Source organism: Juglans microcarpa x Juglans regia, chromosome 8S, assembly GCF_004785595.1.
Source record: "Juglans microcarpa x Juglans regia isolate MS1-56 chromosome 8S, Jm3101_v1.0, whole genome shotgun sequence".
Taxonomy (NCBI): Eukaryota; Viridiplantae; Streptophyta; class Magnoliopsida; order Fagales; family Juglandaceae; genus Juglans; species Juglans microcarpa x Juglans regia.
The window spans coordinates 7,299,555-7,324,536 of NC_054609.1; the positions used below are offsets into that span (position 1 = coordinate 7,299,555).

At 37.0% G+C, this 24,982-nt stretch overlaps 2 protein-coding genes and 1 pseudogene across 2 annotated transcripts; 2 read left to right on the forward strand and 1 right to left on the reverse strand.

Annotated features, from left to right (window-relative positions):
• The first annotated feature begins 1,356 nt into the window (after positions 1-1,356).
• Positions 1,357-9,790, forward strand: LOC121244180 (cucumisin-like). Its single transcript, XM_041142207.1, has 12 exons — positions 1,357-1,758; positions 2,033-2,432; positions 5,236-5,294; positions 5,379-5,467; positions 6,261-6,358; positions 6,481-6,621; positions 6,781-6,880; positions 7,110-7,623; positions 7,739-8,061; positions 8,151-8,262; positions 8,378-8,591; positions 9,053-9,790. Exons 1-12 carry the CDS (start codon positions 1,357-1,359, stop codon positions 9,634-9,636), a joined length of 3,036 nt encoding a protein of 1,011 aa, XP_040998141.1. The 3' UTR covers positions 9,637-9,790.
• Positions 9,791-10,462: 672 nt separating this feature from the next.
• On the forward strand, positions 10,463-11,501 carry LOC121244326 (annotated as a pseudogene).
• Positions 11,502-12,008: 507 nt separating this feature from the next.
• On the reverse strand, positions 12,009-23,384 carry LOC121244181. The gene is made up of 9 exons (XM_041142208.1): positions 22,376-23,384; positions 21,761-21,826; positions 21,594-21,662; positions 21,325-21,411; positions 21,157-21,224; positions 20,787-20,905; positions 14,548-14,753; positions 14,152-14,463; positions 12,009-12,914 (listed from the first exon to the last, which is right to left on the reverse strand). Exons 1-9 carry the CDS (start codon positions 23,057-23,059, stop codon positions 12,174-12,176), a joined length of 2,352 nt encoding a protein of 783 aa, XP_040998142.1. The 5' UTR covers positions 23,060-23,384; the 3' UTR covers positions 12,009-12,173.
• Positions 23,385-24,982: the final 1,598 nt, after the last annotated feature.

Here is a 24,982-nt window from a genome sequence, read left to right on the forward strand (position 1 = left end):
TAGACCATGCATTATACAGACACCATAAATGAGTAGTGTTAGATGTATTTACATTTTTATTTACAAGATTTATTTTATTAGTTTTCTTTTGAAATTCAAATTTCATGATAATTTTTAGTATATCAATGACTGACATATAGCGAAACAAGTTTTTTATAAGTTTTTCTTAAGTACATTTAGTATTTTTCAATTTAAATATATGATGCGTCAAAAATATTATATATATCTTGAAGTGTTTTTCAATACAAATATGTTTGGACCACAATCCACCTACGACTATTTTACAACTGCTTTACAATTCAATTTACAATTAGCTAATCCAATGCAATTAATTGTAAAATGAATTGTAAAACAGTTATAAAAAAAGTTGTAGGTGCATCATTATCCACTTAAAAGGAGCTGAGAAGGATACAAAATGTGAATTCAAAGTAGGGTTGAGTTGAGCTTGCATCAGCAATAACAGATGGGAAAGGATGACTAAGTTTAAAATTCTTGAATTATGATCCATTGGCTGAACATAGAGGATTTAAAACAATACACATGATTTGTATAAAGTAGTATCAATGTTGTTCTTAAATAACTTAAGTTGTTACTTGAGAAAAGTCCAACACATATATAATACCTAATTGTATAAAGAAATCTAGGAGGTAGAGTTATCTGAACTTGTCCATGTTAGTATTATTTAAATTAATGGACCTACATAGATTAATAATTTCACATTGTATAATTGTCTAATATAAAGTTTGAATAATATTTGTAAGGCCCAATAAATATGATCAATAAAGTAACATAATTGGGCCAACAAATCTCTTGAAGCCCATGATTTTGGTCAGGTCATGAGCATAAAGTGGTACAGGCCCAATTCATGTGTAGAGACTTATTAAGAACCTACGTAATTTCATTGTTTTATGATGGGCAAAACTGTAATTCTAGGTGTTATATAAGGTCATGGTCCCCACTCTAGATTCACTTTCTACTTTACACATCTCATCATTGTGAGTTTTTACTATAGAGTGAATATTGGACGCGAAGATCATACCGCTATGCTCTTCTATCCAATGATTACAAGTTTGCACTCTTTATTATATTTCTACATGAGTTTGACAAGAGATTTTTGGTATTTTTAGGATTTTATTTAAACTTCCAACAGAATCACTATGGGGAGAGGTCTTAAAGACCACAATTTACATTCTCAATCGAGTACCTAGTAAAGCAGTAGCTAAAATCCCTTATGAGTTATTGACTGGAAAGAGGCCTAGTATTAGGCATTTACATGTTTGAGGTCGTCCAGTTGAAGCCAGGCCCTATAAGCCAAATGAAAATAAACAAGACTCCAGAATAGTTAGCTGCTTCTTTATGGGATATTTTGAGAGATCGAGGGGTTTCAAGTTTTATTGCCCTTCAAGTAATACCATTATTGAGATAGATAATGCCAAATTCATTGAGGATATTCAGGATAGTGGGAGTTCACAACCCAAAAATATTGTATTTGAAGATGAACATATTGAAATACCTCTGAAAAATACTGATGGCGATGAGATGGTCACACCTGTCTTAGTACAGGATGCAGATGCGGATCATCAAATCATTTCTGAGTTGCCTTTAACTAATATGGAAGAACCTGAGCAGCCTCAACAAGAAGTGTCATTAAGGAGATCAAATAGGGAGAAAAGATCAGCAATTGTAAATGATTACAGTGTTTATCTCCAAGAGCATGAGTTTGATATAGGATTAGAAGATGTAGGCATCTCGCCAATGGTATCTAAAGTTTGATCGAGTAGTTTCCTCTTTTGGTTTTAAGGAAAATATTGTGGATCAATGTATTTATCATAAAATTAGTGAGAGCAAATTTATAATTTTGGTGCTATATGTCGATGACATTTTACTGGCAAGTAGTGATATAGGCCTGTTACAGTAAACCAAGAAATTTCTTTCGAAACACTTTGTAATGAAAGATCTTGGTGATGCATCTTTCGTGTTAGGCATTCAGATTCATCGTGATAGATGACGCGGTACAATTGGCCTATCCCAGAGGGCGTATGTCGAGAAAACACTTAGTAGGTTTGACATGCAAAATTGTGCATTTGAGGATGCACCCATTGCAAAAGGTGACAGGTTAAGTTTGCTCCATTGCTTAAAGAACAATATTGAAAAGAAACAAATGGAGGATATCCCTTATGCATCAGCTATAGGGAGCCTCATGTATGCTCAAGTTTGCACACACCCAGATATTGTATATACAGTTGGAATACTTGACAAATATTTGAGTAATCCAGGCATAGATCATTGGAAAGTTGCTAAAAGGGTAATGTGGTACTTGCAAAGAACAAAAGATTATATGCTCACATATGAGAGGTTAGAACATCTTGAGATCGTTGGATTCTCAGACTCCGATTTTGTTGGTTGCCTCGATAGTAGAGATCCACTTCAGGGTATGTTTTTATGTTGGCTGGAGGAGCTGTGTCATGGAAAAGTGTCAAACAGACGCTTATAACTTCTTCGACCATGGAAGTAGAATTTATTGCTTGTTATGAGGCATCCAATCAAGCAATATGGTTGCGAAATTTTATCACTGGTCTTCAATTCGTGGATTGTATTGAGAATCCACTAAAAAACTATTGTGATAATAATGCCGTTGAGTTATATTCTAAGAACAACAAGAGTTCATCAAATTCTAAACACATTGACATAAAGTTTTTTGTCGTGAAAGAAAGAGTTCAAAATCACGTGTCAATTGAGTACATTAGTACAAATCTCATGGTTGCGGATTCGCTCACTAAGGGCTTACCATCTAAAGTGTTTAAGGAGCATGTAGCTCGCATGAGAGTAGCTCTAGTGACATATTTTATTAAGTGGTAGTTTGTCTGTTATGTACTTGATTTATTTGATATTTATTATGACCGTGTTTTGGTTTATTGATGATTCTAAGATTGCATTTCTTTCAAATTGTGGCAATATGTAAGACTTGAAAGAATGATGCAGGGATCAGTTGGAAATAGGCATGATAAAGGATTACAATACATGAAATTTTCATGCTACACATTCGTACTTGATCTATGTTATTGATGATGTTGGTATTTGTGACCATGGATGGGTCCTGTCACGATAAATGTGACAATGACTGCCATGATCCTATACTAATATTATTCAATGAACCAGATTGTTTTGAGATGATATCCATAAAGTCTGGCAATTATAATTTGAGCTCATAAAGTTTACAATGTTTGATTTTTCAGAAATCTATATGGTCAAGTGGGAGATTGTTAGCATTATTTAAATTAATGGACCTACATAGATTAGGAATTTCACATTGTATAATTGCCTAATATAAAGTTTGGATAATGTTTGTAAGACTCAATAAATGTGATCAATAAAGTGATATAATTGGACCAACACATCTCTTGAAGCTTATGATTTTGGTTAGGTTATGAGTATGAAGTGGTACGAGCCAATTCATGTGTAGAGACTAATTAAGAACCTTGTAATTCTATTGTTTTATGATGGACAAAATTGGAATTCTGTGTTATATAAGGTCATGGTCCCCACTCGAGATGCACTTTCTACTTTACACATCCCATCATTGTTAATTTTTACTAGAAAGTGAATATTAGATGTGGAAGATCATACCGCTGCGCTCTTCTATCCAATGATTACAAGTATATACTCTTTATTATATTTCTACATGGGTTTGACAAGAGATTTTGATGTTTTTTGGATTTTATTTAAATTCCAACAGTCCAAGTATAATACTTACATAAAACCTCCTTGAAATCAAACTGGGTTTAACAATATTAGCAATTGAGAATTTCATCTAGTATGAAGCAAAATTGCCAGTGAACTACAGCTTGTAGTTTTTTTTAGGGGTGCTGTTATTTTAGTCTCCTCATATAGTCCCTCAAGGTAACCACTAATTCAAATTGTTTTTTGTGTTTTTTTATTTTTTAAATGTTTAAAAAATACAGAAATGCACTAGTTGTAAGATTCTTAATCATTTTAAAAAAATTGAAATGTACTAGCGATGAGTTAGAAGGGGCTAACTAGCATTATTCCTTTTTTTAATGGGCAAAAAGGGTAGGAAAGGACAATCGGAGGGTGTTTTTTTTTTTTTTTTTTACAGCTTATACTATTAGGTACGTGATTATAGTAAAATGCTGGACTCCTCAAGTTGGGATTTGAAACTCCATGCAATCGGATAAACTCGCAGTTTGCAATCTGGAAATTTGTTACATAGATGGTTTATCTGAGTATGGGATCATATATGTATATATATGGAGTGATCTTATGATTAAAAAAAAAAAAACAAACAGAAAAGAATTGCCATATAATGATGATTCCCTTGTTGATCCAGTACTATAAGGACGTCGATTGCTCTGTCATTGTCTGATTTTTTGTTGTATGATAAAATATGCATATTAATTAGAAGATTAGTCTCTATAAATAGCACCGAGCGCGGGAGGTTTTCATTCTGGAAAAACAACCATTAATGAGTGAGAAGCAAAGTCCTAATTCACCCATTATATTGGGTCAATGATGGAAGATCAATAAAGCTTATTCAAACATGATTAATGGTCTATATATAATCGTAATGAATCACGGTACAGATTCTGGATCCTTGAAGTTAATTGCATGCATGCATGCATTTGGTATTAATCAATTCATTTTGATCTTATTATTTTGAAATTTGAACATGATCGATGCTTGTTAATTCAGTACTGCATGCATGCATGAGCGCGCGCAATGTATCATGCCTACTTATTCCATCATAATTAAGTACTACGTACGTAGGTACTGCAATAAATTAGCTGCATGCATGCATGCTTAATCAACCTTCTATTTTCTCTTCGCCATGCATTATATGATTGATTCCCTAATTAATCCACTACAACTGTAGATCGTATGTATGTTAGAATATTTCTCTCTATAACCAGAGAGAATTAGCAATTAATTAAGTTCTTCGATCGTTTTGGGTCAAGCAAATTGGTTCTTTCCAAATTTGAGCAGTGCATGATGATCATATATATGCTTAATTCGTGAAGCCAGGCATCGATCTATGCGCAGGCTCCCTCGCCCTGTATATTTTTAACGTTTCTTAATTATATGAACACCTCGGAAAATTGTTTTCGCAAGTTATTAGCTTAACATTCTACAGTTGAGCAAGTTCAACACCATTGGTTATGGCGGCCAAGGTAGGTTTTCATGTTCTTCTCATGCACCCATTGTTGCTGCTGCTTACAGCTCTTCTGCAAAGCTGCCATGGCGGCCAGGAAAGAAAGGTAGATATCGTTCTTTGCCTAGTAATTGACATTTAAGTATATTTCTCAATACTCAACATGCATATATGGGATCTTTTTTAATTAAGGAATTTGTGTTATGTACAGGTCTACATTGTATACATGGGAGAGCGGCCTCAAGGAGACTTTTCTGTTGCATCAACGCACCATTCCATGCTCGAAGGAGTACTCGGAAGGTCTCCGGCCACTAAATTACGTTCTATTCTATTTTTGCGGAACCCTTTAGTCAACATGACCGTATATAAATAGTACATGCTAGGAGTTTATTTCTAATAGTTAGACCCATGGTCAGATCAGCCGCAGGTCATAAAACTCACATATCCACAGCGGCGACTGTGATCCTAGTCGCAGATGCCCACAGCCAAGTCGTGGTCATACTGTCATAGATTGTGGCTTAGCTGTGATGAGAGAGAAGAAAAAGAAGAAAGAAAGAAGAGGAAGGATGAATAAATCTAAAAATATTTTTCACATATATATCTTGTTTAGTATAATGGAGCTTATGCCTTGAAACCAGTAATGTTACTTTGAGGCTTATGTACAGGAACCATACGAGTGAATATCGAGACACAAGTGACATGAAAACAGCCATGTCGGATGATACGGAGAATTATTTGGAATTATTTCTAGAATGTGCTGCTAATTATAAGTGTTGGGAATACGAAATTTTTTTTTTAAAATACTTTAGCTACAAAGAAATTGTATAAAATTAAACTTACAAATTAATATGGTTTGATATAGTATGATAGATTGTAAAGTTATTTTTATAAAGTAGATCTAATGGATTCTATGAAACTGCATAATCAATTTGTAGGTTTACTTGTGTAATCTTTTTGTTTCTGTAACAATTTTTTTTTTTTTTTTTTTTTTTTAATGTTTTTTTTATTTTTTTAAACTTATATATATATATATATATATATATATATATATATATATATATATATATATATATATACCTCTTTCCAATTGCAGTACTTCATTGGCCAAAGAGTCGCTAATTTACAGTTATGGGAGGAGTTTCAACGGATTTGCTGCCAAGTTGACCGACGAAGAAGTTGGCAAGTTGTCAGGTGAGATTGTTGTCAAACAGGTGGCAAAGAATTATATATATATATATATATTGAAGCTTTGTTATAAGTACTCGTGTTTTGTACTAAAATTAAAGCTTTTTAACTGATGAAATGTGTTGCAGAAATGCAAGGTGTTGTTTCAGTACTTCCAAACCATAAATTAAAGCTTCACACTACAAGGTCATGGGATTTTGTGGGTCTCCCAATTAGAAGCAAAGTTGCAGGCCATCAAGGGGATATCATTATAGGGCTTCTTGATACAGGTTCATGTTATACGTCTATGTTACACAATTCTCTTTAAGCGAGACCCGGAAAATGATCAACTTACAATCAAGTGTCATGCTTGCGCACGCGCGCGCATTGGTTGATTGTAAAATAATTTTTAGGTGTATATGTTTCTCACGTGGTTGATCTGGGTGCAGGAATCTGGCCAGAGTCTGAAAGCTTTAATGATGAAGGGCTTAGCTCACCACCCAGAAAATGGAAGGGTATATGCCATGGTGCAAACTTCACCTGCAACAAGTGAGCTCTGATCTAATTCTCCCCAGTACTTTAGCATTTCCTTGGGTCCAAAAACCATTAGATCAAGAAACGAACTAATCAGCCACTATCTCATAGAACTCACTCGATCTGATGCTAATGTCTAGATTATCAGAACTTAAGACAACATAAAATGACATCATGTGCATTGTGTTTTTTAACCGTCAAGTACTTAGCGAGCAACTCAAAGATTTCTGTTTTTTAATCACAGAAAGATCATTGGAGGCCGTTTCTACAACATCGACCAGTCATTCGAGAGCACTGACTTCATATCTCCAAGAGATTCTGAGGGTCATGGAACCCATACTTCCTCCACAGCTGCAGGAAGGAAGATAGCAAGCGCAAGCTACTATGGGCTAGCAAATGGAACTGCGAGAGGTGGAGTTCCAAGTGCAAGGATCGCCATGTATAAAGTTTGCTGGTCAACCGGATGTTCCTCAGCAGATATCATGGCAGCATATGACGATGCAATAGCAGATGGAGTTGACATTATTTCAGTGTCCATTGGTTTTGACGAGGTCGTCCAATATTTTGAAGACCCAATTGCTATTGGGGCTTTCCACGCCATGAGAAAAGGGATTTTGACCTCTGCTTCTGCTGGAAACAAAGGGCCAACCCCATCAACCATCTCCAATTATGCACCTTGGATTCTCACTGTTGCAGCCAACACCATTGACAGAAAATTTGTTTCCCAAGTTGTGCTTGGCAACGGACAAGTATACACCGTGAGTTTCCCAAAATGAAGTTTTCCTTAATTAATTCAAAAGATAGCATTTCAAAAGATCAGTAATCATCAGTACTGATACCATTATTCTAATTCTTTGAACGATATAAATGAAGGGACTCTCCATCAATAGCTTTGATCTATATGGAAAATCATTTCCCTTGATTTGGGGTGGAGATGCTGCAAACTACTCTGCAGGTTTTGACCCGGAGATTTCAAAATCCTGCTCCCCAGGTTCTCTTAATTCATACAAAGTTGAAGGAAAGATTGTCTTGTGTCGAAACCCCCAGGGTGACACTGGCGTTCTGAGCGCTAATGGTGTGGGAATCATTATGACCGACTCATTCACCAACGATTTTGCCTTCAGTTACTCGTTACCAGCAACACGGATAAGCACAGACGATGGCCTCAAAATTCTGGACTACATTAGATCAACAGAGTAAATAAGTTTCTACCTATTTAAATCAATCACTTAAGAAATTTTCTGTTTTTACACAATACTAATGAAATGATGCAAATCATTGATAGAAACCCAATCGCAACTATTTTAGTTGGTGAGACTTGGAAGGACGTTGTGGCACCTTATATTGCATCCTTTTCTTCTAGAGGACCAAGCCTTATCACCCCAGACATTCTCAAGGTGATCTAAAGATCGAGTCTCCCTACTATATCTTATGCACCTTACCATGATTTAGTTTTAGACCACATGCATGCATGATATTATATGCCAACACTCTTGTTTGGATGGTATGCAGCCGGATCTCACCGCCCCCGGAGTGGACATTCTTGCTGCTTGGTCTCCTGTGGCACCACCTTCCAATGACTTTGAGGACACAAGGAGTGTTAAGTTCAATATAATTTCTGGCACATCTATGGCTTGCCCTCATGCTAGTGGTGCAGCTGCATATGTTAAGGCTGCCCATCCCAACTGGTCGCCTGCTGCCATTAAATCTGCACTCATGACCACAGGTGAAGTAACAAGTACTTGACTTCTTGAAACATGACACGGATTATTTCTTGGCCCGGACAGAACATCAAGGAAAACATATCTGCATACTGAGTTTCGAGTTTATGATAGACAGATTCAATAGACCTTTCTTTCCGGTACTCGTTTCTGGAACTACAGAAGTTTTATAACCTAATAACAAGATAAGCTGCATTGGTATGAGTGAGTTTAATGAGGCAGAGTTTATTATTGTGAAATCACCGTTTGTCTTGAAAATTTAAGCTCATCGGCATAGGTAAATTTAAATATTTACATTTTATATTAATACTATATTTTATTTGAACTCTCCCATAATAAATGGGCTCGACACGTGTAACATTTTAATTAAATAGGATGAAGTATAAAATTAGGTTCAAATTCGAAACTTCTATCAAGATATTATGCAAAAGAAATAGACTTAATTATTTATATTATATCTTAACAGTTCACAAGATGGACCCAGAGAAGCATGAAGACCTTGAATTTGCGTATGGATCAGGTCACATCAACCCATCAAAAGCCATAGACCCCGGGCTCGTCTATGATTCATCTGAGGCAGACTACATCGACTTCCTTTGCAAGCAGGGCTATAATAGCACCACAATAAGACTCATCACTGGAGACAACAGTAGTTTCTGCACCACCACTGTGCCTGAAAGAGGTTGGGGGCTTAACTATCCCTCATTCTCCCTACCTGTGGAAGATGGCTCACCAATTAAAGCTGTGTTCACTAGAACAGTCACCAACGTTGGCCCTCCAACCTCGACCTACACTCTCAGTTTTCACATGCCTCCATCTATTGCTGTTGTAGTGAAGCCATCTGTCCTGTCATTCTCTGCCATTGGAGAGAAGAAGAAGTTCAGAGTGAAGGTACATGGCCCAAAGATTGCACAACAGCCGGTCACATCAGGAGAGATCGTATGGACTGATGGAGTTCATGTGGTGAGAAGCCCACTTGTGGTTTACACAGTTCTCCCTGGTTCAACATTCTCCACCTTCCCATCTCAGAAAGAGCCAAATTTCAATTAAGATCCTTCCATGTATCATAAGAATATATATGGGATCCTTGTGCAAAAAATAAATCAACCCATATTTTCTTTCATATTAATTGTTTTTTATTTATTTATTTGAGACGGCTTCAGCTTCAGCTTTAATTGTATTGCCTTTACAAGGCTGAAATAAAGATGGATATGTTTTTAATTATCTTTAGTTTTTTTCCAAAAGTAATTTTTTAATGATTTTCAATACACGATGTTTTCAAGAATAATTTTTCAGTAGTGCTAAAAATTAAACCAGTATCCCATCATCAAGCCATTCTACTGCCGTTACAGTTAAAAGAAGGAAAATGCTAGTGGAGCCTCCAAAGTTATCGCTCAATTATTTTTATTTTTTTACTTAATGATTAAAAACATGATTATTAGTAAAATTATGTATTTTTTTTTAATGATTAAGGATATTAAAAAACAATTAAATTCAAAGGTTATTGTTAAAAGTTAATGCATTTTCTTAAATATTCGAGAACTAGTTTGTGAAGGCTGGTTCTAGAACGTGTCTACTTCTCCTATATATACCCAACATAGGGTGCTAATTTGTATGACAATCCAAAAAATAAAATAAACCAAATAAATATCGGTCCAGCTTTGGAAGAAATCAAACATAGAAGTCTTCCTAATTCCTCTAGCCTTTTCTCACAACTTATCCATTCAACTAAATTTCAAATTTTCATATCCAACAGTAGTAGTGTCAGAGCTCAAGTTCAATCAATTTTGATTGATTAGATGTTATTAATTTGTACACTTCCTAGGCACATCCCTCAAGCACACAGCCTCACATGTATTGGCAATTTTAAATTATTTCTGTTCTTAAAATTCAGGTATTTGTGGCTGCCATCCGAAACCGAAAACTTTCAATTCCAGAAAATGCAGAGGGCTTGCTGGAGCCTCGTGACAAAGAAAGGACAGATGATGAAATCCTAGAGAGAACAGAACAATTTAGGTATATAATAAAAAATCATCAAGGTTACTAGCAATATCTTTTGTAATTCCTTCAAACTGGAACTACTGAGAGAATGGAATGCACTGCAATATTATACAGATTTTTGGACCGGGCAGCAATCATTCAGAGGAACATGAATGATGCATGGACAGCAACCAGTTGGTGCCTGTGCACAGTGACATAAGTTGAAGAAACAAAGATCTTAATCCGCATGCTACCAATCATATTTAGCACAGTATTCATGAACACATGTTTGGCTCCACTTCAAAGTGCCTCCCCCCTAATCCCAGCCATCCCCCTCCTGTTCATGTTCGGTCTTATTCCATTATACGACCGGACTTTTGTCCCACTGGCTAGAAAAATCACAGGAGTACCCACCGGAATTCAACACCTCCAGAGAATCGGAATTGGGCAGGTGCTGTCCACTATTTCCATGGCGGTTGCCGGAGTCATAGAGACCCGCCGCAAGTCAATGGCTCTTGAACATAACATGGTGGATAGTGTTGAGCCTTTACCAATGAGTGTGTTTTGGTTGGGGTTCCAATATGCTATATTTGGAGCAGCAGATATGTTTTCCTTAGTAGGGCTCCTAGAGTTTTTCTATGCAAGAGAGCTCAGCTGGCATGAAGTCACTCGGCACAGCCATTTCATGGGGTTCAGTGTCATTTGGGTATTTCATGAGTACTGTGGTGGTGGAGGTTCTGAACAAGGTGAGTGGAGGGTGGTTGGCTAGCAATAATCTTAATAGAGACAAGCTAAACTACTTCTATTGGTTATTGTCAGTGATAAGCATGGTGAACTTTGTGGTTTATTTGGTGTGCGCATCTTGGTATAGATACAAAAAGGTGGAGAATAAGGAGGGTGATGCTGAGGGAAAGCTTGGAATGGCAAGAGCTTAGGGATGTTGGTGTTTAAATTTTCTTCCAAGGTTTTCTTAGCATGTTTTAGTAGCATCCATCATATTCCCTAGAATTCGTGCTCGAACTTTAAGCCTAGATTCTAGATAAACTTTACAGTATTTATTAAATATTTCTCAAAAAATCCATATATTATAGAGTTCACATACTTAATAATATATTTCTCTTTTCAAATCTAGACCTTAAAATTCAAATAAAACTCACCGTTAAAAATTTTTGGGTAAGTCCCTCTACTTTGACCAAATCCAAAAAAATTTAAGTCCACTACTTTTAAATTTTTAATAAATATCATAAAACTCAATTTTTTTTTAAATTTCTCAAAAGTTTTCGATGCAGGCTCCAAGTCTTGTTCATGTGGTGCTAGCTGCTGGTGATTATGACATTTACTAACAATGGACAACATGAATATATGCGTACGAGGAAATCCAAGTTTGACTAACAAAATATAAATAAATAAATAAATAACCATGCTACCAGAGCCATAACACATGGATAGAATCTAGTTTGCAAATTGAATTCATTTCCTCGTTTTCTTGGAAATTTATGTACATGAGAACCAATTAAAAGTGCGCTTGATACAGGTAGCTTGCACAATTCATCATCAAACAAGGCAGAAAATGACACAAATCACAACTATAATACAACAATTTCATCCTACCACTTCACATCCAGAGTTAGAGCCTCAGGAGGAACAAGGATGGACCCTAACTGTGTAAAGGACACATTCGCCATTAAATTGCTCCATGAAACTGTGTCTACTCCAATGAAAGGATTCACCTTCTCGATTGAAAGGGGCTTCAGCCTCTCTGCTTCAACTCTTGCCATTACCTCAAACCATATTCTTTGGATATTTGGCTTTGTTCTCCACTCTGCCAACTTAGCGTGGAGAGTGTCGTTGCTCCTGACATGTCTTTCCAGTTCTAGCTGAAAGCGGATGATAGCAGATGCCTTGATCTTAGTTTTGAGGAATCTCAAATGTTTTTGAAGAATTCTATCACCAAGAAAGCTCCGCAAAACTCTTTCCACCATGGCAATCCCCGAACTCAAGGAATCAATGGGGCAATCACGCTCCTTGAAGACTCTGTAACACTTCTCAGGCAACAATTCAATGGTGCCCTTAGAAACAAATTTAGTTTCAATGTATGCATCCCTATTTCGAGTCTTATATGCAACTAATGATGCAGCCCCTAGAACTTGTATAGGAAGTAATGGGATGCACATAGAATGCTGAAAGGCCCAGAATTCATTTTTCACCTTGTTATTCACAATACTTCTATTTACCAAAAAACCAAGATTGGATGAATGAAAGAGAGAGACTTCTTGCGCTCTTCTCACTTCCACCGTGATGCCTTCACCAACAAGAACTCGATTCAAGCCCTTAATAGAAGTGGTCATCTGGCAATAGATGTCAACATGTCCAGGCAGTTAGTGGTAGAATTAAAGAAACTCCCCTATGCAGCCAAAATAATCATAGCCATTTATGGGACTATAACAGATGCATCAATAATTAAACGTCAATCCTTGAGTATAACCAGACATTGTCAAACAAGCTGGTCAGCAAAGTATAAAAAGAAAGAAATGCTAGAAAAGCCTTTGTTGATTGAGGTTATCCATTCCAATATGTTGCCATCAAGGTGAACTCAACTGTCCAATACAAGATTGTTTCTGAAATTTTTAGTCTTGCTTTATCTACTTTTTCTAAGCAAAATTGTATCACAACAACTCATAAGCTTAACAGAAAATGAAGATATCCTCTGGAGATGTTTATGAGAGAAAACTATAGTCAACTGTCTCAGGAATGATTTTTAAAGTCTAAAACAGATCCAAAAAGCTCTAGCAACATTGATTACTGATCTATTCAACTCCCCATCCCTTCACAACCAAAAAGAAGTTCCCCCTTTTCTTCGGACCATCAAAATTTTATTGCTTGAGCAAAGATTATAGCCACTAAGAAAAAACAGCTTTAGAAACCAGAAACCAAAATCCAAAGGGACCATGAAAGGCTAATCTTGAATATTTTCAGTCTCTAGAACAATAGATATGAAAAAATCGTTTCCCTCTTTTAAGATTTCAAGTAATTACCTAAAGCATTTCAAAACCTGTTGGTGCCCCAACAGAATAATACTAAACATATATGCATCAGAGAATTATCCTAATGAATCGCAAAGAGAGGGAAAGAGAGAGGCAGAGCGCTAAAATACTAGAAGAAATTATCAACGAATTCACATATGATACAGAGAAGCAGAGATTTACTGAGAAATGCACTACGGACTGATAAGTGAAAAGTGACCAATAAGATGCAATTTTGAAGATAAGGATTCCCAAAGAGAGGTTAGAGTCCTACGCTTCCAGTTCCTAATCCATATAAAAATATAGCAATTATGCATGCAAAAACCACCATCTGCATAACGAAGAATCTGGTTCAGCCTTCCAACCAATACATTCTCAGATTCCCATTACCATTAAGTAAGAGCTAAAACCCAAAAAATAGCAACTTTTTAAGCTCAGCTTCAATAAGATATATATTATATCAGTCTCAATTCTATCCTAAAAATATATAAAGCCACCTGGGATGGAAATGGAATGAGATTTACAGTATATAACCTAACTCGTACAAAAATATAAAGCATACCGGCAACTGTAGCGAAACCTCGTCGCTACCACCGACCAGCAACTCAAACGGACCCTCCACTTTAAACGTATCAAGCACGCCCATAGAACCAACCTCGCCGACCAAAGACCCAAAATCGCTTTTTTCAGTCCCGAGCTTTTTCCATGAATCCACTCCATCCACATATTTCAACACCAGTCGATTCCTGCCAAACGCGACCCGATATTCGTACCGTTGAGCACTCCCAAACCGGACCTTCTTCAGATCCAACTTCGAAACCCTAACGTCATTCAAATCCCAACTCTGCCTCGCCGATATTTCCTTCAAAACATCCTAAATTTTCCACAAATTAGGATCCGGTGAGAGCGTTATTAATGGTTAAAGAAGATGAATCAAGATGAGATCCGAGGAACGTACCTGTATGTAGTTGTGGCTTGAGTTCGAGGTGTTTGAGGAAGGAATAAATGCTAGAATTAAGGTTGGGAATTGAACGTAGACGAGGAAGTGGAGGAGGAGAAGGGACATGGACACAGGGAAACGACTCGTTGTCATCAGTTGTTTCGTCAACAGTCGGACTCTGTTACTGTCCGTTTTCGGTCGTCGGCGATCGTAACTCGTACGGGCTTAGCCGCTTAGGGGCAGGTTTCAACCCAATTTAGGATCGTGAACTAGTAAAATGACGATAATGCCCAGAGAAGATGATAGGTGTAAAACGTTTACTGTGATTGTCGATGAGATAAGATAATTTTAGATGAAATTTAAAAAATTATTATTAAATTTGTTTTTTTAATATTATTATTATTTTAAAATTTAAAAAAAATAAATTAAGATTTGAAAAAATTAAATTATTTATTATATTTTATATAAATTTTTAAAAAAATTTTAATAATAAAATGATATGAGATGAAATAATTTTCGGATAAATATTAACAAAACTTCTTACAAAATAAGTTGATATTTTTATACGATAGATTAAATTTTTTTTATAATAAAAATATATTTATAATTTAATATATTAAATTAAATTACGTTAATTTATAAATTTATTTTTATAAAAAAATTTTATAATTAAAGATTTTTCATAAAAAAAAATATTTAATAAATAAAGAGAATTATTAATTCTACACCGATATCTCATATAAGCTTACGTAGCTCACGTAATTATTGGATCGACTCTACAAAAATATAGACCATATAATCTAACGTTTCATATTGCAACCCTACAAAATTGTAATAGAAAAATAAGAAAATGATTATGCGTGATACATTAAATTGTAATATTATTTTTATTGTAAAATAAATCTTTAAAATTGTATCAAGTCCTAAAAGTTTATAGGTTTTCTAAGATTGCATTTGGATGTTGAGATAATTTTATATGATTTGAATTTATCTGTGAATAGTAGTAATTTGTAGATCTCATTGAGATGTATTTAATATAAATAAATTAATATATGTGTTTAAATGTATAAAATAAGCTGAAATGTATTTAATTTTTTTTATGAAAAATTGAGTTGAAAAATTAGTGAGTTTCGTCAATGATTAATTTAAGATGATTGAGATTATTTCAACAACCTTGTTATTTTGAGATGAATCTAGTAACTCGATCAAATGTCAAGAGGTACATTTTAGGAGTTAAACTTCCGTTTGGGCAGATTCTCATTAGGATAAATACTATGGTTTGCATTTCTAACCGCATGAATAAGGTGAGAAAGTAAGTTTTGTTTGAACCCAACCTAGGCTGCTTCTTACAAGCATTCACTTTATTAACTATTCCTGCGCCTAGCGTCAAGAGTAAGTTTAACAACTCACTTTTTGACGCACCCAGCCTTCGCTTGAGATTGGACAGAAACTAAAATGTTGGGACATGCAATTCAATACTATATATTTCGTACATGACAGTTGAGGTGCAATGCACCTATTGTAATTCTAGTAGTATGCAATAAATTGTATTAGAAATTCATGTAAATCTAAGTATGATTTAGAGTAATTTTACAAAATATTATGGTACCATAAAAACCAAAAAGATTTTATTGTTTGAACATCCCAAAATACAAGAGGGTTCAAAGGATAACAACTCAAACCATTCCCTCTTATAACTACAAATTTTAGGATTCACCTCAAAATCCTACAAGGTCTTATCTACTTCGCATTATCCTTGTTGATTATATTCCTCAACTCCTCAAAGAGTTCTAGAGCTTCAATTATGAGTTGATCAACTGCTTCTAGCCTTTCCACTAAGGATGGCTCTGCCGAGTGCTCAGGGCTCTTCAAGGCCTCATTGACTATCAGGGGTGCTGGCCTCTTGCGTTTCCCCATATCCAGTCTCTTGTCTTGTAACAATTTTTATCATTCCAGATTGGGAATAGTAGTGGAAACTATAACGGTGAGATTTTGATAAATCTCATTAAGTAAACAAACAACATACCACGAATAATATAGGCATATAAAGGCAGACCATGAGATGAATGCATTGACATGTACTTGACACAAAACTTAGTTCATGTAGTTTAATTTTTCAAAAACATGTAACTTTGATCTTTTGACCTTTCAATAAAACATATTTTTCCTTAGCACATTTACAGTTATATATAACACATTTTTAACTCATTGCCTTGTACACTTTTTGTAACATGTAATTTGGATACCTCACGGCTCCTCTATGCACCGTTAGTTTCCCGCTAGATACCACATCACCTAACGGCCCACTTGACCGTGGCGACTAAGTCATAGTCCTTACTATGCGATAATTCGTTATTTCGCCTTCACTGCATATAACACATGTGACACCCACTAGTTTTAGGTGGTACCCCACTCCAATATCCTTTCCACAAGGATCCATTCGAGGCCTGCCGACGATCTAAAGTGGACAGAAGAATTCCACCAAGACATTCCCTTGTCTTAGCATTTGCGGTCGTGATAAAATATGTACAGACTATTTTCTTTAAAAACAGTACACAACCCAAATGCATGTGACATGAAACTTGTGACACTTCTCTTTTAATGCATCATGGGGACATGTAAATACCGAGAATCATATAACCATGTGATACAACATTGAACATTTCATGTTATGGCTTGAAAATATTAGAACATTCGAATACTCAGTTCACAAACATGGGCAATAGAATTCGAGACATACTAAAGTAAAAGAGCAATATCTTAAACCCGAATACATATGCATGGTCGAATCATTTGATGCTTACATAAACATGTTATAACAAGCAACTCGAGCTAATATCTCTAATCATACTTGAAACATCATGAACAAGTAGACATAGCAAGGCATCACATAGGAAGAGATTATAATCAATCAATTAGTTCATATAATAGCACATAAGAATGCAAAATTTACACAACATATACAAATATTATCCAAATTAGGTTGCGAGTCTACTTACAAAAGTCCAAAGCAATGAAATATGATCAAGCAAGCTGTAAAAAATGTTTGTTCAAAATATTAGAAACAATAAGACATAACCTAAATCCAACGTGGGTGGTCATGCTAGGGCTCTTTTTTTGCTCATGGTGACACTCCAAGCATTCGGCCTAGAGATCCTTGGTTAAGGGTGGTCGTGTTTTTCCCTTGACCTCGGCAAGGTCTTGGGCGTGTGTAGCATGGTGAGGTGCATGTTGTGCAAGGTAGTCGAGATTCCTAAGAAACGAGGTGTGAACCTCTTCTCCTAGTTTTGGCTTCACCTCTTGGAAAAATTCTAGTTTTCCCTCAAGAAATTCTCTCAAATAAAGGTTGAACACTTGGGCATGATGGTGGTGGTCTTCCTTGGATCCGAAACCCTAGTGACCTCATCACCCTTGTGTGTGTGTGTGTGTGTGTCTGTGACTTGTGAGTAGTGAGGGTTAGAGTGGTACTGTGCGACATATTCCTTGAGAATGTGGTTGTTACCTTTTTCCTTGCTCGTGCCTAAGAAGACAGAGTGAGAAATAGTGTTTGTTTGGAGAGAAAATAGAGAGAAAGTGGATTTAGGCATGTGAGAGGTGAAAAGATTGCATAGCATGAACAAATGGCATCCAAAAGGCCTTCTAACTGCCAGCCTCTATCCTTTTATATGCTCCCTTCGATTTCCTCTCACACTTCACTTTGGAAATGGATGAAATTCAAGCATGGGTGCCAAGTGGCATGCCCTCATCATTTGGTCGAATCTCCTGTTCATCTTCCCATATCTTTGTTTTCCTTGGGAACTCAAAGGTCTCTTGACATATGGTGTGTTGGGCTCCAAAAACCAAAACCCTAATGCCTTTTCGAGTCCTTCCTCTATGTCCAGGTTCAATAAACATTTGGGGCTCAAAAGTCTTTTCACTAAACCCTAATCATCCTTGGGAGAGTGGGCGTATGCATGCTTGCCACTTGGCAAAGGCGTGTGTGTGTGTGTTGGTTGGCTGCCCATCTTAATTTTCCATAAGACCTTTCCTCTTCTCTAGATACTTGGAGTGGCATGTGGTGAACATTTCTTAAGCATCATTCCCTCTTCGCCATGAACATCTTTTTAGAAATCTTGAGTGACATGTGGCGTGTATGAGGGAGAGTGGTGTAGTGGCTGAAACCTAGGGACTAGGGTTTTGTTTTATCCCATGAACCTCTTCCAATTCTAACCATATTCATCTTCTAGAAAGTCCCTTGCATGAACGATATTTGGCAAAAAAAGTTGTTGGAACCTCTTAGGTAGGCATGAACCCCTCTTTGGCTGAAATCCTAATCTCTAGGTGGAATGTGCTTGTCCCTTGAGCTCCCTCATGCACTTTCCCATGCAAATCTTCTTGGAACTCACTCACATGGCTTTGACAAGTGGCATGAAAAATCTGAGTTGTTGGTGAGTGAATGCATTGGCCGAGTGGCCCTTGTCTTCCCTAGACGCCTGATGATTGCTTTCTTGTAGAAAATCCTCCTACCCTTCTTCGTGTATGACAAGTGTCAAAATCTGGTGCTCATGTGTCATGGTTAGCGTGTTAGGGGTTTTAGGTTACCGAAACCCTAAGAGCTGGTTTAGATAGTGAGGTGAGATGAGATGAGATGATTTTAGATGAAAGTTAAAAATTGAATAAAATATTATTAGAATATTATTTTTTAATATTATTATTGTTTTGGAATTTGAAAAATTGAATTGTTTATTTTATTTTGTATGGAAATTTGAAAAAATTATAATGATGAAATGAGATGAGATGAGATAGTTTTTGTATCCAAACGGGGCCTACGTCTCACCCCTTCTTCCCACAATCTTGCCTAAATTTATTGGGCCTTGAATGTATGACAAGTGGCCTAAGGGTTTGGTGTGTTGGGCGTGTGCCGGTGCCCCTTGTTTCCCTAGGATTTTGAGCTTTAGCACAACAGGACTTGCCGAAATCCAAAGGCCTACTGGGCCTCTCTTATAGGCTTAGATGCTTAATGCACCAAACAAATAAATAATTAACTAAAGCCCAAGGTTTCTGAGTATTCTATGCTTTTTTTTGTTTTCACATATGAAATGAGTTGAGATTAAAGTTAAAAGTTAAATAAAATATTGTTAAAATATATATTTTTAATATATTTTTATTTAAAAATTTAAAAAAATTAAATTATTTATTTTATTTTACATAAAAATTTGATAAAATTATAATGATTAGATGAGATGAAATGAATTGAGAAGAGTTATGAAACAAAACGAGGCCTCCTCTTGCATGGCCCAAAATTAAATATAACAACGTGACAAAAGACAAGCAAGGACTTGGCTAAGTCCAGGTTGTCACACACTTAAATGGTAAAAACATGATACAATAAAACAAAACAAAAAAAGCGTTAAAGAGCAGCAAACAATGTGGAAGTTGATGAAATACATGAGCAAAAGTCGATACAAACAACCACCCAGAAATAGGTGTAATGGTCTGTTTTGGTATGCAGTTACCAACAGATGGTTTCCAAACAGAAATATAGACATTTATTACACACTTCTAACAATAATCACTCCGACTATTTGATCCACAACATGCATATAACAATGGGGAATTGAAGCTAGCTCTGAGAACCACCCACTTGCCATGAACATTTTTAAGATGAGATGGTTAGCTCGTCGACCAGAGATGCGATGCCGTATGATGGTATGGATAAATTCATGAGCAATCCAGCATGATAGTAGGGTACCCGCCAGACTTCATCACTTCACCCATTCATCATCATCAGGGAAACTTCAAAGACAACTTCTAAGAGAATCAGAACTTTTGCACCAAAGTCTAGTCGATGGCAGCACCGGACTTCATCGTAAACCATCACACCGCAGATATTTGAGCCATCCAAAGCCTGACTCCTTGACTACTGCAAGCTCATTTTAAGTCCTTGACTAGCAAAGTGCATTTTAACTCCCCCATGGATAATAACCATATAAATATAGGTATGAGATAAAGGAATGCTAAATATGTTTCCTACATTCCTCTCTTCCCACTTTTCATGCAGCACTGGCAGACAGCTTGGCCATCCGAAAAGAGACTGATAGACAAGGTATCCATCAAGAACCAATTGAAGTCAGCCAGGCACGTGATGGGAAAAGGGTTGAATGTTCACAACTGCTTAGTGATGAGGCAAAAGAGAGGATAAACAAGTTCTAGAATCATCATCCAGATGAATAGTCGTCACCAAAGATCATTATCATGCAAGCAGAGGGCAATATTTCAAGAAACTGCCACCGCTTTCCTCCCCACTTGTGGTTCATATATGGTGTCTGATACTTTGGATGGAGGCCAATAACGAAACACCGATCTCCCTATAATGTTTTCTATAGGAAGCGGACCCCTGATGACAAGGTAAACAAATCAACATGTCAGGAAATACATTAAAAAAAATTGGAAGTGTGTTTATTGGACCAGCATCAATTGATATTGACATTCTTCATACATTTTGTATATAAATTTCTGATGGGCTAGATTTTAACATAATCATATTTGAAATATCTGTAGAAGCCACCTGCTGAAAATGATTCTTTCCCACCTAATTCAACAGTCTCAAACCAAAAAGTCATCAGCAATAATAGATTCCAGAATTACCAGTTATGAGAATCAAAACTGTTGTTGCGATTGTCTCCCATCACAAAGACGGAACCTTCAGGAACAAGCTGCAAAATCAACAAGAAGAGTGGACAAGGTTCAAACATGCAAGGCATAGTGACAGATCAGTAATAGGAAAAGAAAGAAATGATGAACATGAGGCATTACCACAGGATCCATCTCATAAGCAAGTGGCTCTAAAATGAAATTTTCATCTCGAACAACACCATTCACATATAATTTTCCATCATGAACCTATCGCATGAAAAGGCAGGCAATATCTAAGGTGTTAGAGATAAACGTAAGGAAAAAACTTCCTTACATAAAAAAGATGAAAGGAAGAAGTGTATATAAAATTATCTTTTAGATACAAAAAAAAAAAAAAAAAAAATCAGACTGCAAGAAATAGATGGAATTAATTATATATGGATTCTAACTTCAACATAGTCTCCAGCCCCTGCCACAACTCTTTTGATGAACACATCGCCTGAACAAAAGCCATCTTCCTACAAGATGCAAACAATTCACAAAATCAGCAATTCCCACTTAAACCAAGAGATTTCTCCACGTAAGGCACTTCAAATTAGTTTCCATATCATAATACCTCTAATATTGGTGCCTTAAAAATTACTATATCTGAAACATCGGGCTTCCTGAAAAAGTATGAAACCTGTGGTACAAGAACAGAAGCAGAAATATCAGCTTACTGTCCAGAAAGAAAAAAGAAAACATTGACCAACTGTCTTATCTCTATAATTCTGAACCGTTCAATCAAATTTATCGACTAGCCTGTGAATCCACCATAAAATCAGACAACTTCCTACACAAATTATGATCCTAGATACCATTTAACAACGTAAGAAACATGCAAAATCTTCGGGAATCCATTGAGTGCACAAAAGGAATAAATCAAACTTTTACCGCGCTTATGGCAACTACAATATACGATAAAAACCATAACGAAAATTCGGGAAAAATGTTCACTCCTTTTAAGAATTGAGATTGTTGAATTAACAAAATAATCTGGAAGTAAGCACATCCCAAGCAACTGGGAAAAAGTCTATAAATTTAACACGAATTTTAATTACAAAAACTCGCTAATTGGTTAGATGTAAATCGCATCAAGTTCGATATGGAATCTATCCAGCCAGGCACATGCCCTTTCTCGGATTAGAATACAAAAAAATGGTTGTAAAATTAGAGAGTTCAGCTAATGTACCTTCTCGGCCAATACGCGGTCGCCGACATCCAGTGTAGGGTACATCGAAGACGACGGAATCGATCTCGGCTCCGCCAAAAACGACTGGGACATCAAGCTCACAGTCAGAGCAGTGAACACAGCCTTGGCATCCTCCGAACAGAAACTCAATATCTTCGATAACCACCCGCTATTCTCAAACGTCTTGTGTTTGAACTCTGAGCTCTCCTCACAACACTGTGTTCCCCCTTTATCCACAACCCCACTAGCCGACTCGTTACTAGAAGGAAGCCAGTTCGATCCCTGTAAGAAGGGAAAAATCAAAGAGGCCTTAATGGGCGAAACCCCGAAAACGCCGAGCGCCGTGGCCGACGTACCCGACGCGCAGGCCGTTGACTTCATAATCGAAATCAAGCCCAGCACAATCGGGCTTTTGCACTTATCCCCCAGAACCTCTCCGGCGAGAGTGGAGTACAAAGAAGCCGAATTTTTGCCCCAGTTATTCGGTTTAGGACGGTTCACATCGGATCGGTAATTGCGCACCGTGCCCGACGTATCGAGCTCGGGTTTCTCGTTCGGACCGAAGGTCCGAGGACGGAACCAGCACTCGTGAGCGGTGCGGCAATGGCCGGCCCGAAGGCCGGCCGAGGATGCTAGGTTTTTGGCGACAAAGCCAGAGAAGCTGAAGGTGACCCGGATAGCCATGTTTAGGATTTTGATAAGCAAGATGAAGAACTGGTACAGTGTGACTTCGGTAGCTAGCAAATTCGATTCGGGAAACCCTAGAATCCGAAAAACGCCATTTCCACAGAAGACGACAGAAACTCGGAGACGGGTGGGTGGAATCGGAACTGGAAGCTACCGCCGGGAAAAGAAATCGAACACGATTGGGAAATTAGGGAATCGAAATCCTTTTGGTTTGGCGTTCGAGACGGGGATTGCTTGGAACTCCAGAGCAGCGAGGGAGCGAGCTGGACTCTGGGGCCGGAAGGAATTGAGACGTGAAAGTATATCAGCAATGGCTAGATTAGACAGATTTCGGATTTATTACACGGCGGCTATGTCTTGATAATGAAACTGGACTCGTTCTTCGTTATTATTACGATTCTACCCCTTACCATGTTTTATTTAGGAAATAAACTTGGGAAAAATCAATGTTTATAGCGGTCACTTTGTACATCTTATGTGGCATCATTCCAACCATCTATCTAGAGAAAAGAAATTAATAGATTATAGTGTGTGCATTGTATGCACCACTACAATGAAAGCTATATAGTACTACTCTTTATTTAGTAGGTAGCAACCGGAGAAAAAAATGTCATAGCTTTGCGTTTTATTTATGGCCTTTATTTTAAGAAGAATTTTGCTACACAACCTCCATCACACTCCATATTTTTTAAAATTTTTTAATTTGTTTTTAAAATTTTTTTGAGTTTATTTTTTTTAAATTATTTCAAATTTTCTATTCATTATTCATATAATAAATATTTGATAAAAGAAAAAATTATAAAAGTTAAAAAAAAAAAAGTGGAGTGTGAAGTGTGAGGAGGTTGTAAAGATTTATTCTTTTAAGAAAAACTATACTTATCATTTATTGTACCAATACCAACATATGATTTCTCATTATTTAACACCATGAAAAAAAATTCCACTATTGCCTTAGAGAGAGAACATTCACCTTCTCTCTAAAAAACTTTTCCAAGCCACAACTCGCTTGAGGGGGTGGGAGTTTGGCTCCTGACCCTCACTTCCTTTCTTATTTTCCAATTTGTTTTTGTGCGTTATTTTTCATTTTTTTTGTTTTATTAGGTCTAATAAAGGAGGTGATTCCAATCCTTTGTTTATCGTATTTCCTCTATTTTGTCCCTCACAAATCCACAAATCCTCTGTAGTTGTGCGGTGTGCGATGGTGCTCGTGCAATGGTGCGATGGTCATCGATGGTGATAGTGCGATGGTCGTGCGGTGGTGCTCGTGCGGTTTGCGATGGTCGAGATGGTCGTGCTTTGTACGATGGGTGCCAGTGCTCGTGATGGATGTGCAGCCTGGTGGAGTCGCTTGGGTGGCTGTTATGGTCATCGATGAGTGGCTGTGTGATGGCCATCATGTGGCCATGCGAAGGTCGAGCTCGTGAGTGCCACCTGGTGCGATGGTCATCGAGGGGCTGGCAGGTGTTCATGAGGTCGAAGGAAAACGTAAGGGAAGGGGTCACGGGCATAACAGGAGGTAGAAGGGTAAAAACAAGAATGAAAAAAAAAAAGAATGAAAAGAAAAAATATAAGAGAGAAGATAGAGGAGGGGTGGCGGTGCAGAAGAAATTCTGAAGCCCTAGGGTTTCTAGTCATCTACTCGAGCTCTTCAAGTCTAATAAATGAGTTTTTTCTTTTTTTTCCTGAGATCTGTGTTCTTAACTTTCCGGATAATCCTTTATTTTTCATCTTTTCTTTTTATCTCGAGTGAGGTGTCGAGCCGTGTGGAATGGACGCAACATGGGGCAAGAGATGGTCGAGAGTGGTGAGAGATGTTATGGCCGGTGGTCGCTGCAGCGGTGCCCGAGCATAGGAGGGTCTTCTGCACAGTGGAGTCAGGTGTCCGTGTGAGCTGGGTGCTCGTGTCGTCTGGGCTTTGGA